Here is a 14,787-nt window from a genome sequence, read left to right on the forward strand (position 1 = left end):
AGGACAGCCCTGCTGAGTGCACACAGGGGCAGGAAATAACTGGCAGAGAGAAATGGCAGCCTGCAGGACTGGCAAAGTGCTGCCTCCTTGCTAGAAGAGGATGTGAGCCTTCTCCAGGGAGCAGCCAGGAAGAGACACCGAGGTCTCCAAGACCTCAATACAGCTGCCCTGTTCCTGCTGCCCACAGCATTCCCTGCATGCCATGTGATGGGGCCAGGCAGGAAGGCAGCAAGTCCCAAACCTCTTCTCCCAGATGATAGCTTCAGGATGGATGGAAATTATGGAAAGGAAGAGCCCAGCACCGGAGATGCGTGGCCAGCAGACCTCAGTGCAGAAGGCTCAGCTCTACCGGGAGAATCTGAAGGAGAGCAGAGATGTTGAGCAGCTCAGCAGCACCCAGCTTGCAGCCACCCCTTCCCTAAGGGCAGCATCAGCCCCTCACCAGAGGTGGGTGCCACTACCGGGTCTCCCCGCAGGGCACGTGGCAGTCGCACTCGCAGACGTCGCAGCGCAGGAACCAGCGCGCCCAGCCCGAGCGTTTGGTGCTGCAGGAGGAGATCTTGATGCAGCCTTGGTGCAGGGAGGCTCCCAGGTGGCTCTGGGTGCTGCAGGACGACGAGCAGCTCCCGCTGATGTCCCGCTCGCTGATCTCGATCCGGCCTCGCAGGCAGATCCCTGCAAGAGCAGGACTGGAGCACAACCCCCGATGTATCCACCAGCCTTTTTTCCCCACGGTGGGCTGCTGGAATAGCAATACCCATCCCACCCCATGGTACTCACGGAGACAGGTGGGCTTGGGCGTCCAGCGGCCGTCAGACTGGCAGGCGCTGGCCGGGTCCCCCAGCAGCATGAAGCCGGGCCGGCAGCTGTAGCGCACCACGGAGCCCACCCACCAGTCATTGCCATGCACCACTGAGTTGAAGTCTGCCTCGGGCCTCCCGCAGTTCACTGGGGATGGGGAGGTTCCCGTGGGCAGGCGGCTCGGTGGGACACGCGTGGATGGGAACGTGGAGAGCTTCCACACACGCGTGGCACCAAACCTGCCCCGTGCATTCCCAGAGCCCCCCACGTCCCTGAGGTGGCCGTACCTCGGCAGAAGGACTTGTAGCCCAGCCAGCAGCAGCTGCCATTCCCACACTGGCTCCTCTTCAGCTCCTTATGCTTCCCCTTGCAGCCCCCCATGCAGATGGGTGCAGTGCCGGACCAGTAGGTATCCAGGTCTCCTGGTGCCGTGAGAGCAAGGCAGAGCAGGACTTGGGGCTGAGGACCACTCGTTCCAGCAGCTCTTCAGCCCTAAGCCCTGCTGTAGGTGGTGCCCAAAGGCTCAGCCACAAGCCCTGCTGCAGCGAGGAGCACATCCACGCGCAGCCCCCAGCTCCGGCTTCTCCAGCACCAAGCTCCAGCACGGGGCCTTACTCCTTGCTATGTCAGCAGCCCTAGGGCACCCCATAAGCAACCCTTCTCCCAAACACCCTGTTACCTTCCGGGTGCTCAGAGGAGACCAGCGTGACCAGCATGGTGAGGAAGAGGAGACCCAGCCCCATAGCGCAAGCACTGCTCTTCTCCCCTCACCCCCAAACTCTGCCAAGGAGAAAGTGAACTTGGTTTCCATACACACAGCACGGCATGCTGTCGGGCCCAGGAGAAGGAGGAGACTCCTCTTGATGCCAATCCTCTCCCCGTGCGATAATCCCTAGCAGATTACCCTCTCTAGACCCAGTGTTTAAAGGGACAACTCTTCTCAGCCACCACTCCACTCCCAACACCAAACACTTGGGTAGCACAGGAATGCTGCAGCTTCAGAGCAGCGGTGCAGCCAGGGCTTTGGCAGCAGAGCTCATGTGTTGGAAAGGGAGCCAAGATGGAAGTGCTGCGAATGCAAACTTGGCACGAGTTCCTTCTCTCCAAGGTATCTGCAGCCCAGCTCAGCCAAGGAACAGCGAGCAGGCGCCGAGCAGGGAAGGTTGGGCAAGGCCAGGGCACACTGCATGCTGGTAGCCCAGGGATGCTCTCATCAAAGAACGCAGCATCTTCTGGCAGTTCATGCCACCAGAGCTGCTGGGGCAACCAGCTGCCTCCTGCCCTGCCTCAGTCTAAGCAAAATGGGCTTGGCTCCATATGCATTTCACCAGTTCAAGGAAGGCATCTTGCTTACAAACCCGTGTGTAGCCCCAGAAGACTTTCCTACTCAATCTGGGGCAGGGGGCTCTCCCCACTTCAACTCTGCTCCTCATCTCAAGCAGGGCACAGACCCGAGGGGCTGCTCTCATCACTCCTGGCCAAGGGCACTAACATGGATCACACCCACAGTGCTTGTAATTAGAAAGTGAGCAGATGGCCAAGGGTTTAGCATAAAGTGATTTTCTCCATTAACCTGGAATTTCAGCAGCTTTTGCCAAACTGCTTGAGGAAGTGAGGGGAAAAGTCAACCAGGTTGCCTTCCTGCCTTCATCGGGGCACATCACCTCCACATGCAGCTTCATGAGGATCCAAGGGTCACTCCAGCTTCACACTGTCCATGTCATGTACAAAAGAGGAAGCTGGCTCAGCTCATAAGATCAGGCTACTCTTTAGGTTTAGAAAAAATAAACAAACAAATAAAAAAACCCACAATCACTGTAGGCAGCTGACACTGATGGCCAGAAGGAGGCAGCAAAAAAAAAAATCAAATCCATGCCAGGACAGCAACCAGCAAGAGCCTAAGCTAAACCTGGCCTTTCAGTGCCACCAGAGGGGACATGGAACTGCACGCCCCAAGCAGGAAGCAGCTGCCCCAAGCAGCAGTACACAGGATGTGCCAGTAGATCCCGGCAGCTCTGCAGTGCTTGCCCCACGCTGCAGGCCCTAGGCAACTTGGCCTCACCATGGCACCACAGCATCCCTCGGCTGGCAGGAATGTGGCTGAAACAGACACCAGATGCTGGCTGGCCTAGCAGTCTGATCTTTATTTGGCTATCCAAAGTACAGTCTGCCCAACCAGGAGCCCAAACCCCAATGTGGGGAGCAAACTCAAGGAAAAACAAAAGCAGGAAGGTCCCAAACTCCCCACGCTGCAGGTAGCCTGCAAGGGCCAGTGCCTTCCTGCAGTCCCCTCCTCCCATAGAGATCAATGCAGTGAAATGGGAACGGCAGTGCAAACACCTCTGACAGCACTGGCTGATCATCAGGGAAGATGATGTTCAGGAAAGCACTGATGAAGGCGGAAGAGGAGCGTGTCATCCCATGGAGAACAAGTTAGGGGGAGGCAGAGGAGAAAGCTAGCCATCTGCACGCAGAAGACACACTGGACCCTTTCCCTCTACACATCTCCCAACCTCTCCCTGCACCACGTTCCACAGAAGCCCAAGCTTCTCAGGTTAGCATCTCACACAATATGGATACCCAGCTCTTCAGCTGTCTTCTGCAGACGATCCATGACATTCTCCTCCAGCTCCATAGCCAGCCCGCTGGCTGCTGCTGCCCGCTCCTCTGAGAGTGTGCTGGCCATGATATAATACACAGTCTCACTCTCCCCATGCTCGTTGGTCCGGTTCACCACACGGATGATGGGGTTGGCCGGGGTGCTGGGCTCCTGCTCTGAGGACTGCACTGCTCCTGAGAAGGTGCTGGGTTGTGCTTGCTCAGAGCTGTCGGCAGAGCAGGCTGCAGGATGCAGCAGGGCCATGTGTGGCTCGGACACGTTGCTCTCCACAGAAGGAACCTCTGTTGGAGCCTCCAGAATGATGCCCTGCAAGTTGCCCTCACCTTCAGACAGCACCACACCGTCAGTGGAGCCATCCAGTGCCTCCTCCTGTTTCTCTCCATCCTTCAATAGCTGCTCCGTCAGCTCCACACTCTCATAGCGCACCAGCTGCAGCCTCATGTAGCCATCCTCATGCTCCTTGTACCTGAACACAGGCCCAAAGAGAAGAGCAACAGCCTGAAGCAGCAGCCAAGGAAAGGGCACTGTATTCTGGGCTCCAAAGCCCAGCACTACAAACCCAACACCAGACATGTAAAGTAAAACCCAGCCCATAGCCCTAAAAAGCACACCCACGTAGCAGCTTCTGAGAATTCAGCCAAGCTTTTATCATCTTTCAACTCCATCTCCTTTCCCCATTCTGTTTCACTAGGAGCATTTGAAATTCACCCTCTCCCCCTCCCTGCTTTTAGGTTCTGGAAACTCTTTGGGATTTTCCTAGAGATGATGCAGAAAAACATCTGTCAGGAGACTGATCTGCAGCAGCTCTTTCTAGGCGGTACACGTGGACCCAAGGCCCTGCCAAACTCTGAGGTGTATCATGAGATGCAGCTGCAAAGGCACCATTGCCTGATCTCTGACCCACTGCTGGAGCTGTCATGCAGCACAGCTCCATTGCTGTATCAGATCCCAACAAAAGGTTGTTTCCAAGTGTTTCCCAGCCAGTGGGAGATGAGCCTTGAGCACACTGCAGGCAAACACCAGGGCCCAAGCACTACCATGTTTCTGTTGGCTCCAGAAAGAAGGATGTGGTTCCAGCTGTTGCAAGAGGGTGTGAGGAGCTAAGGATGAGCAGTACCTGAAGCGAGGATGCCCCGAGGGCCATTTGAACTGGTGTTTCTTCCTGAGGTGGACAGTAAGGTTGTTTCCACGCGTGAAGCTCTTGTCACAGACATGGCACTTATAGCGGGGTTCTGAGTCACCCTGAAAGGCAGAGAGGGATATGAACACCTTGCAAGACTGACCAGAAGGGCTGCTACCCATACACGTAACAGAGGAAAGAATTGGGTTCTCCGAGACACAAGCTGTCATTGCAGCAAGAAGAAAGGAATGCAAAGCTCACATTCCTACAGTCCTGGTCAGCCTGGGGCTCTTCATGCAACTTCAGTTTTTTTCCTCATGCTTCTGCAGACCATGCTGCATTTAGAGCTTCTCAGCCTCGCCTGAAGAGATTACACAGCAGTCACCCTCTGCTCCCTTCCTACCTCGTGGACTTTCCGGTAGTGCAGTTTGATGGAGCAGAGGGAACGTGCAGTGAAACTGCAAGCCTCAAACTCGCAGCGATAGGCTGGCTCTTTGCTGTGTGTATCCAGATGTTTCCTCAAGTCAATGAGATTCTTGCACCTAAGAGGAAAGAGGGGAACAAAGCTGAATACTGTGCACCACACACGTGCTTCTCTACCAACGGTAAGGGAAGACAGAAAGCAGCTTTCCTCACCTGTAGTCACAGTAGTCACATTTGAATGGCCGTTCCTCACTGTGCCGAAAACGGATGTGATTGCGCAGGGAGGAGGGCAGTGGGCAGGTCATGTCACACAGAGGGCACTTATAATGGTTCACTGTGGGAAAACATCATCACAGAGCAGGGGAAACGCAGACTTCAGAGCTTCAGCTGGGACAGTGGGCCTTTACTCACCGTGGTTCCTCATGTGGTCACGGAGCAGCCTCTCTGTGGCGAACCTCTTGGAACAGTGAGAACACTGAAACCTCTGCTCTGCAGTAATGGCACCAAGGAGAGAGGGGAAGGAGAAGTGAGAAAGGGACCAAAGCAGAGAGTAGAACACAAAGACCAACAAATGAAAAAAAAGATGCAGTTACAGTGGAGCTAGGAACCGTCTCCTCCAGTCAGGGATAGAAGACACTAACTACAAAGCCAAAAGACACAAACAAGCAGAAAAAAAAAACCAGCTCCGCTTGCAAGGACCACTCTGCCTTCTGTCTGTGCACCCTCTCTTTTTGCTGCCAGTGTAGAACGTAGAGAGCAACAATCATGCACATCCCCTGCCCCCAGGAGCTTACGGTCCAGCGCAGTCTGACGGCGGATGTGGTCAAAGAACTTGGTGTTGTTGGCAAACATCCCACCACAGGTAGGGCAGGCCACCACCTTCTCCTGCGTGTGGCTGCGCAGGTGCTCCCGCAGCTTGCAGCGCCCTTTGAAGGTGCAGTCACAGTCTGAACAGGAAAAACAGAATGCCATTAAGATCCTCTGCTCAAGGGCTCGATAGGCCAAGCATCTACAGCCTGACTGTGTGGCAGGCTGCTCACACAGACCCATGCAACACCCTGCATTGCACCCGATACCTTTCCAGCCACAGAGGACCACGTGGTTCTCCTTCCCAGCAGCCTTGTATTCTGAACAGAAGCTGTGATCCTCCACGTGCCGATAGAACCACTCGGGATTATCAAATGATCTCTGTTAGGGAGGAGGAACGGACAGAACAGAGCAAAGAGATCAGCACGTGCCCGAGCACAATGGACAGGGCAAAAGCAACTCCCCTTCCCTCAGCTCCCACCTTACAGACAACAGTCAGGAAAGCAGAACTAGGTCTCTGTTCTCACCTCACAGTATTCCCATAGGCACTGAAAGTTCTCCTGGATTTCAGGGATGATGTTGCGGCTCTGGAAGTCCAGCTGGCAGTGGCTCACCTCCGACTGGCCCTGCAGGGCCTGCAGTCCCCACTGCTTTAGCTTGGTGTGGTAGCAGTGGAAGTAGACGTGGCGGGTGAGGTCGGCGGGGCTCTCCGGGGAACAGAAACCACAGTCCTGCCACAGACACGTGTATTCCTCTGCAACACACACAGAAGACAAAGAGACCATAAGGGTCTAAGGCAAACACTGCAAATAAACCTACAGAGGCCTCCATGGGACCTGAGCCCTGCAGCAGGCAGAGCCACTCTCCCCAGGGTAATCCCAGCCCCTCACAGCAGACGCTCCTTACCGAGCGGGTCCAGCTCGTCCCGCTGCTCGCCGGGCAGGTGCAGCCGCAGGTGCTGGGCCACATGTCCGCAGAACTCCTCCATGGCGGAGGCCACGTAGCTGCACGCCTCCCACTCGCACTGCAGCACCAGGGCTTCCTTACCGCCGGCCTTCACGGGCGGCATGGCCGGTGCCGCCGAGGCCTCTCCTCACCCTTCCGCTCGCGTTCGCACAGAGGCTGCCGGTACCCGCACACCACAGCGAGGCCGCGGGCGCAGCCGGGACAGACCGGAAGCGCCTCACTGGGGGACAGCGGAAGCCAAAGGACAGCCGTCCGCACAGCCAATAGCAGCCGTCTCCTCTGAGCCGCCGACCAATCAGCGCGCAGGAGAACCCAGCGCGTCCGCCGGCGCAGAGGAAGAGTGCAAAGGTTCCGGGCACATTTCCGCCCCCCGGGAGCTGCAGCGGGATCGCGGGCGCCATTCTTTGGGGCAGCGGTGGGACCGGCGTACGTCGGGGGTTGCAACCTCCTGTCCTTGCAGCCGGGCTCCATACATGGAGGACTGCGGGTTTTGACACAAGTTCCAGCTACTACAGTAGCAAAATGTGAGCTGTTGTACACACAACTCCTCCCATCTGCCATCAGAACACACACACCTGGGCTGGACACAAAATACGGCCCAATCATCCTCCAGTACAACCACACAGTTCCTGCTGTGGGACAATGCAACATCCTTTCTGTAAGGACAAGACGGACTGAAACGGCGGTTGGAAACAAACAAACAACCATGGAGTGTTGCATCTGCTGCACCAAGTTTTTGTGGTACAGAATAGAGATAGGATTCCTAGGAAAGTTTGCTTTGGCACAGGGAAATAACACGCTAAAAGTAAACGGCTATAAAAGGAGCCATAAAACATGCCTTATCAACACATAATTGCTTCCATAATTCCTACTGTATACTCAGTACACGTCCTAACTCACTGAATTACATAGAACAGTTGGATCTGATACTTTGTCAAATGAAAACGGAACTTCAGGATTGAGCCCCACTTAACAGAAGGCAAGCTGAGTTTTTGTTTTATCTCTTTTCTACAGGACCTGCTGTTGTTTTCCATGCAGGACAGAAAACACCTGGACTTGCCAGATAGTGCAAAGCTATTAGCTGGGACGGTGCAGGGATTTAATTTCTGTCTCCTATCTAAACCAAAGTACATAAATATCTGGCACAAGAGACAAAACTGGATGGACAGCCTGCCAGGAGGCAGGTGGCAAGCTAAGCCTGCTGCTGATCAAGCAGAGACAGCTCCCTGCTGTTGGCACCTCACATCTGCCTGCACCTCACCAAGCTGCCTGGAGCTTATTGCCCTTCTGGCACCTCTCAGCCAGATCTGAGGCACTGCAGGTAGCACGGTGGCCAGGGACATTCCCTCCCAAGTGCAAGAGGTGATATCCATTTCTGTCTGTGTCCTGGCTTGTGCACAGATGCTGACTGGTCAGTATGAAGACCACACTCACCTCTATTCTGACCATTTTGATCATAAGCTTTTTGGGAGCAGTATCTCCTGCAAAGTGTTTGCCTTGTGCCCAGATTCAATTAAAATCTCCCTCTGGTCAGCATCCAAACACCAAATGCAAGGAGCAGTTGCCCCAAAACTGCAATCTCTGCACCCAGCAGAAAACATTCGGGGTAACCACAAGCCACCACTGAGATTCTGCATTACTGCTCATCCCTTTCTAGCTCTCCATGCATCTGTGCACCTGGGGATACAATGCCATATGAATTTCAGTGGTAAACGGAACCAAACAGCACATCCTGAAAATCAGTCAGGCAAAATGGTAAATCCCACTTTTAGACATCAAACGTGTCAATTGTGGAATGGCTGTTTGTGTTCTCCCAGGAGAACACAGCTGGGTGTTATCCAGGGGATTAGCTTCAAAGTTCAGTTTCTCTCTGGAAGACCTCAATAAAAGTCCATCTGCACATTCCTCCCTGGGTCCTGCAGGTGCAAGCTGCATGGCACAGCCCATCAGCCGGGATAAAGGAGACAAAAAAAAAAGCCCATAAAGGACTCAGAGCCATCTTTCATCTCAACAAAGCTTGCACCAGCCTGTTGGATATAACAGCAGCTACCTGCATTCACAGTTCCAGCTGCAAGAAACATGTACCTGCACATCGAGCTTGTTGTATGGCACAGACCCAACCTCAAAGGGCAGAAGGCCTCAGTAGAAAGCTTGCTGCCCAGAGCATCCCACAGCCTTCAGGTGAGGCTGCTGGAAGATTCAGCTCTGTTGCTGTTGGATGGGAGTTATGTGCCATGGGGATTGCAGGGTGTCCAACCTTTGCAGAGTTTGGATGTGCTCCTCTCCAGCTTGCCAGTGTCCAAAACAATCAAACCTTTGAAAAATGATATGCTAATGTTAAGCAGAAATGAAATCACAGGCTTTTCTCCCAAAACTCTGGGCAACTTTCATTCCATCCCTGCCACCACGTTCTGCACGCCAGACAACATCTGCGGCTTGCAGTAGGACATCCATGGGGACATCCTGGTCTGAGAGGGACAAGCCTCATTGGAAAGGTTTGGGATGTCTGTCAAGGCCCTGTGCCAGCTCTAAAGGGGCTCAGCTGTGCTAATGAAGCAACCACCCCCACCTGCTGTGGGGCTGAGGCTGCCAAGGCACAGAGCTGAACACTGAGCTGCTCAGGGGTGGTGGGCAGCACCAGGCTGAAGGGCGCTTTGATCCTCATGGACGCAGCGGTTCCCCTCTGTGGGAACCTGGAAAGGCAGAGATCAGGACAGTAAGGACACAGCAGAGCAGGAATGGGCACAGGGGGGCTCAGGGGACACGCACAGATCCCTTGCAGTATACACGGGGTGATGGCCCTCCCCAGCAACTCCAGCACAGAAAAGGAGCAAGGGAGGCATCTTGCTGCCACAAGTGCAGCCAAGAGTGCATCCCCACCCTGAACGCATTGTGCTTTCCAGTCTGGGGTGCACAGAATAAAACAGAGGCTAAACCACGAGGTTTAAGTTAATAAATACACCGTGCTGACACTTCCATCTGCACACAACCTCCCCATCGCACAAGGCTTTCTCCAGGCAAGCAGAAACGTGAACTATGGGCAGCTGAAGGCACACACTGTGATGCTCTTAACCCCAATCCCTGAGGGCGTTTGTTTTGGGCTTTTTGCCTTTAGCAAAACAAAGGGACAAACCTCCGAGGGACTCTCAAGCGCTTTTCCTTTCACGCACATTGATTGTGACAAAACAGGCAGAAAAGCAGCACAGACCCAACCAAACAATGCAAGACCTGCCTTCAAGCAGCACAGAAAGGCAGGAGAACCCCTGAGCCACAGACAGGCACTGAGACAAACTGCTCCCACAGCAGACAGGCGTTCAGAAAGACTTCTTTGGGGAGCACTGGGAAGGAATGGCTGTGTTTGCATTCTCACCCTCCTCCCTGAGGACTATCAGCTTTACTCACTGCCTTTCTGGAGGCAGCTTTTCCGTTCAGCACTTCAACAAGCACAATGGAAAGCTCAAGGAGCTATAAAACAGGCACTGCTTCCTCTATTGACCTCTGCCTTATACCCCAAAGCTCAGTAGTTGTGTGTATCTCATGCAAAAATCAGCCTTATTGCTAATTCCCTCTGATAGACAAAAGACATTGCTGTGCAGGGCCCTGCACAGCGACACATCATGGAACAAACAGCTGTAAGAGCAGCTCTTTATCTGACAGATAACACAATCCAGACTCAAAGCAAACAGCAGATAACCAAACAACCCTTTGTATATTTATCACGCCGCCTAATTGAGCGGCATCTTTTATTTGAGCGTGATCTCGCCTCCAAAAACAGTACATCTTTGTTGTGCAAGGAAAGATCTGTGGTGCAGCCCAAGTGCGCGTGGGGCCGGGGCTTCTGACAGCTGAACATGTGTGGGCTGCAGTGATGCTAAGCAGATGTGCTGCAGAAGCCCAGCTAGCCCAGTCCCACTGCGCTGAGAGGAAGTCATGCAGGAGGAAATGGACTAATGGGCTTAAATTAAGCTGCACCATTCATCACCCGATAAGGAGCCAGGAGGCAATGGAAATCAAGCTCCCTGCAACACGAGCGTGCTTGCTGCAGGGAAAGCCAAGGGAGGGCAGCTGGAGAGGCACTGCGGTTGAACGAAGGCAGGAGAAGCCCTCCCTAAAGGAGAGTTGTCAAACAGCAGCGCTGGGCTGCTTCCTTCTAAGACTGGAGCTCAAATCCTCGTGCAGAGGGCTGCCCCATTACCTTCAGCCAAAGGTTCAGAAGAGAATACAGACAAGATGACAGCAAGATGCTGTAGCCGTGGGCAGACAGAAGCTCATGCAGCAAGAAGGACGTCTGCTGAGCCCCGATTTGCATGTGGCAGCTCCAGCTCTGGAGCAATGGTCCCACTGAGGTCCATGCCACGCAGACACCCAGCCCTAGGCAGGTGCAGCCCCAACCCTGAGGGGTGAATCCCGTCTGCCCGCAGGCCACAGGGCTCCTTCCTGCCACCTCCTGTGACTCATGTGGGCTCAGGACTCATTTCCATCCTGGAACAGGGAGCAGCTGCAAGCCTCCCTCAGCACCAAAAGGAAGTCTTAGCTCTGGCAAATTTAATTCAAATCTAAACCTCTGAATTTGGTTGCTTGCTGCGGCAGGAACCTCCTGTTTGCGCTATGCAAACTGAACACAGCGTGGCACCATCACCAGCCATGGAACCATCACCAGCCTGCCAGCATCCAGATGCAGAGCTCAACACAGCCCCACGGATGAGCTCTGCCCCCAAGGAGCAGGTGTCTTTGCCACAGTGCACATAAGGAATTAACCACCCTGAGCACAAGGGTCACGCAGGGCTAATTAAGTACCTTGGGGTCAAGAAGAGATTGTTGTTATTATTATTGCTCTCAGCATTGCTGTACCACTCAGCCAGGAGCTACAGACCACTGCCTCCACACACAGCTCACCAGGAGCCAGCAAAAAAACAAGAGGCTCTGCAGCAGGGAAATGCAGCACGACAGAGCTGGGCTGTTACTCGGGTCGTGCAGATTCAGCCTGTTTTGATGAGCCAAAGACTTGTATATCGACTCTTACAGTGACCTGTTTTGTGCTGACGCCAAAATAACTGCTCAGCATTGTGGCTGTGCTGAGGGACCTTGAAATATATGGGAAAGAAACCAGTTATCTTGATAGTTCTGCCACCGGCTCTGCCCAAGTCCTTTGAAATCTCTTCTTAGCCTACATCTGCTAAACCTCAGAGGCCCCAGGCTTGAAATCTCGAAGATAATCTCCCCATAGTGATGGCACCAAGGCTCATGCAGCACATTGCAGCCACGCCAACACCTTCCTGAGCTCCGTGCTCAGTGAACTACCTTGCTTTGAAGAGACATTTGGTAACGTGCCTTTATCTTTTGTGGGTCAGTGGCAACACAACTCAGTCATCTTTTTGCCCCTTCCCTCCCCACTAATAAATAAATGCCTCCTGTGCTGTTTGGACAAAAAGAGGAAAGCATCTAAAAGAGTTAACACAAAAGCAGTGATAACAAAGGGAAGACCCCTATAGCCTTATGTGAAATCCCAAAAAGGGGGAGAGGTAATTAACGGCTCCCACCTGTTTCGATGGAGGTGGCACATGGAAAATCCCTTCTTCCTCTGTGCCTTCCTGTCTTCCTGGAGCTGAAAGAGAAAAAGCACAAAGCCAGGAGCTGACAGTGCTGTTCCTGGAGTTCCTGGGTCAGGAAAAAGGACAGAAGCAGGAGGCTTTGCTGCCAGGCACAGGCTCACCTCTCTCCCTTCCCCAAGCACGTCTGGCTTGTTGCAGGTGGAGATGTGCTGGCTTCAGGTGCTGCAAGCTCTGGGCTGATGCTCCTGGTTAAGCCAGACTGACTCCTGCCTGGGGAGGGGGCTCTGCTTGGCCCCTGCAGAGGGGCTCTGTGGTTTCCCAGGTGTGATTTTCCCCTCATCCACCCCTTTCTCCTGCCCACAGCAGGTTTGTTCCTCCCAGCTAGTTACTGCGAGCAGAAACTTTAATAGAATCATAGAATGGCCTGGGTTGGAAAGGACCACAATGACCATCCGGTTCCAACCCCCTGCTGTGTGCGGGTCACCAACCAGCAGCCCAGGCTGCCCAGAGCCACATCCAGCCTGGCCTTGAATGCCTCCAAGGATGGGGCATCCACAGCCTGTTTGGGCAGCCTGTTCCAGTGCCTCACCACCCTCTTCTTTCTGTTTGTTTCCATCTCATCGCTCCTTTCCCTGATCAAGACCTAAACAAATAGCTTTCCCTATCTCCAGACAACTGCTCCGTTAAGCCTGCTGAAGTCTCTAGAAACACCCTTTGCTGTCTCTGGGCAGCTCCCCATCCCTGCAGCTCCCCACGACCCAACTCCACTCATCCTACAGCGAACTTCCAGCCCTTCACCACACCTCTGTCTGGGCAAAGGAGGATGAAAGGCCCATCTAGGACCGCCGAGAGAGGGAGAAGAAGCAAAACAGTTTATTACTGAAGGAAATAAGTTACCTGTGTGCTTTTCCCTAGCTGGTCCTTCAAACAGAAGGTGCGAACAGAAGCACTGATACACCACATCTAGCTTATGAAAGCAATTCTCACGGGCGGACCCCTCCCCCCCTCGTGCTCCATTCCACCGGCAGCGCCCGGTACCGGAGCGAACATCGGGGCCGAACCCGGCGTGCAGCGGCCGCTAGAGGTAGCTCTGCTCACACGAACACGCGAGTCCTGCGCTGCCCCTTCCCTCGGGTACCCACGGGACCGGCAGCGAAACCCTCCGGGAGGAATCCCAGCGTCCGCGGGTGTGCAGGGATGCGGCGGGAGATCTTTTATGAGCCCCTCTCCCACAGCCCGGCGCGTTCCCGCAGCCCACCATAATTTCTCACACTCCTTAAGCACGGGCTCCACGCGAGCCCCCGTACCCCACAACGCCCCCAAACCAGAGATTGGGGCGAACTCTGCTGCTTTCAGGTGTCCCCGTACCGCCCAACCCCACAGCCTCACCCCGGTACCCCCCAGCAGAGCCCCGCTGTGCGGCTGCTGCCGGCCGGGAGCGCCCGGCTCCGGTCCTGTCCTGGCTTCCCTCTCCGCTGTCGTTTCCTGATTCCCCAGCCCTGTTCAGACCTGTTAGGAAATGCAAACCCTCGCGGCTCCGCATGGCCCGAAACCCTCGGACCGCACCTTTCTGTTTGCCCGGGGGGACAAACAGACTCGGTCCACGGACAGTGCCAGCAGCCGAGCACCGGGGAGCTCTTTTGGATGTGTTTGACCCGTTCCAGCACTCAGCTCTTCACTGAGGCAGGGCCCCTGGAAACGCTCCTTAGCCAAGAATAGGCTCCCCTCTGCATCTCCAGCTCCAGAGGCAACCATCGCCGTGGCTTCTGGGAAGCATCCCCAGCTACGCAAGGGCCTCAGGACACACTTAGCATCATCAGGTGCTGCAGGAGGTCCCTGTGCCCCCACCGAGCCCCCCGTGCTGCATCACAGGATGGGGAGAGGGCTCCTCACTGGGGCAGCGTCCCCGGACCCGGCACAAGTGGAGAGCAAGGGAAGGGATCACCACCGTGCTCACTCCTCCCCGAAATTGAATGCATTTGTTCTACTTCAAGAAAAGATTCAGCTGCAACAACAATCCCAACTGAGCAGCTGGTAGATGATTAATAGCCCGGCCTGCTTGCTGGCATCAGCCAGCTATTCCTGAGGCCTGACACTGCTGTGTAAAGATTAAACATGACTTAAAACAAAACCAAAAACCCCAAATACATTGATATTAAGCAGGAGTTGCCCTAAATCTGCATCATCTCACCAAGCTGCAGCCTCTCTCCTTGCAGCACAGGGGGCAGGCCAGTGCTGCAGCACCCGAGAGAGGGGCTGCCTCGTGCAGGGCGAGCACACAGCCTGCATTTAGGGGAACGTGCATGTAAACTCCAGCACCAGGCCAGCATGTGGGGAGAGAGAAAGAAGTGCTGTGAGAAGAGGCAGGGTCTGGGTGGTTTCCACCAGCATGCCCAGTGTGGCCTTTCTGCTCAGCCACATCCTCCCAGTGCCATTTTGGTCCAAAATCTGGAGTATTTCCCCTTAAAAAGTGACAAATCGTACAAAAAGCCACTCGG

At 54.5% G+C, this 14,787-nt stretch overlaps 2 protein-coding genes across 4 annotated transcripts; both read right to left on the bottom strand.

Moving 5' to 3' along the window:
- Nucleotides 1-239: 239 nt before the first annotated feature.
- LOC146542763 (complement receptor type 2-like) lies at nucleotides 240-1,504 on the bottom strand. The gene is given in 5 exon segments (XM_085209415.1): nucleotides 240-358; nucleotides 443-675; nucleotides 781-948; nucleotides 1,089-1,232; nucleotides 1,235-1,504. Coding segments are annotated over 4 exon segments (654 nt in total). The 5' UTR covers nucleotides 1,359-1,504; the 3' UTR covers nucleotides 240-358; nucleotides 443-457.
- A 1,421-nt stretch (nucleotides 1,505-2,925) lies between these two features.
- Nucleotides 2,926-13,910, bottom strand: HINFP (histone H4 transcription factor). Of its 3 annotated transcripts, XM_085209410.1 has the most exons (11): nucleotides 13,679-13,910; nucleotides 12,451-12,690; nucleotides 12,278-12,342; nucleotides 6,299-6,525; nucleotides 6,041-6,152; nucleotides 5,759-5,911; nucleotides 5,376-5,453; nucleotides 5,178-5,298; nucleotides 4,945-5,083; nucleotides 4,539-4,663; nucleotides 2,926-3,887 (listed from the first exon to the last, which is right to left on the bottom strand). In XM_085209410.1, exons 2-11 carry the CDS (start codon nucleotides 12,627-12,629, stop codon nucleotides 3,365-3,367), a joined length of 1,722 nt encoding a protein of 573 aa, XP_085065536.1. In that variant the 5' UTR covers nucleotides 12,630-12,690; nucleotides 13,679-13,910; the 3' UTR covers nucleotides 2,926-3,364. The 3 variants fall into 3 exon arrangements, with proteins under 3 accessions (XP_085065536.1, XP_085065535.1, XP_010721993.2); XM_085209409.1 differs by lacking the exon at nucleotides 13,679-13,910 and having other exon boundaries at nucleotides 12,451-13,672; XM_010723691.4 differs by lacking the exons at nucleotides 12,278-12,342; nucleotides 12,451-12,690; nucleotides 13,679-13,910 and adding an exon at nucleotides 6,678-9,147.
- Between the last annotated feature and the right edge of the window lie 877 nt (nucleotides 13,911-14,787).

This window comes from Meleagris gallopavo, chromosome 26 (genome assembly GCF_905368555.1).
Source record: "Meleagris gallopavo chromosome 26, MGAL_WU_HG_1.1, whole genome shotgun sequence".
Lineage (NCBI taxonomy): Eukaryota > Metazoa > Chordata > Aves > Galliformes > Phasianidae > Meleagris > Meleagris gallopavo.

Excerpts from the sequence above, each read along its gene's own strand:
- HINFP (XM_085209410.1), bottom strand. The coding sequence starts at position 12,629 with ATGAGGGGAAAATCACACCTGGGAAACCACAGAGCCCCTCTGCAGGGG. Across the intron at positions 6,526-12,277 it reads TGCCACCTCCATCGAAACAG|AGGAATACACGTGTCTGTGG; the intron begins GTGGGAGCCGTT and ends TGTGTGTTGCAG. Across the intron at positions 5,084-5,177 it reads TGTGACTACTGTGACTACAG|GTGCAAGAATCTCATTGACT; the intron begins GTGAGGAAAGCT and ends CTTTCCTCTTAG.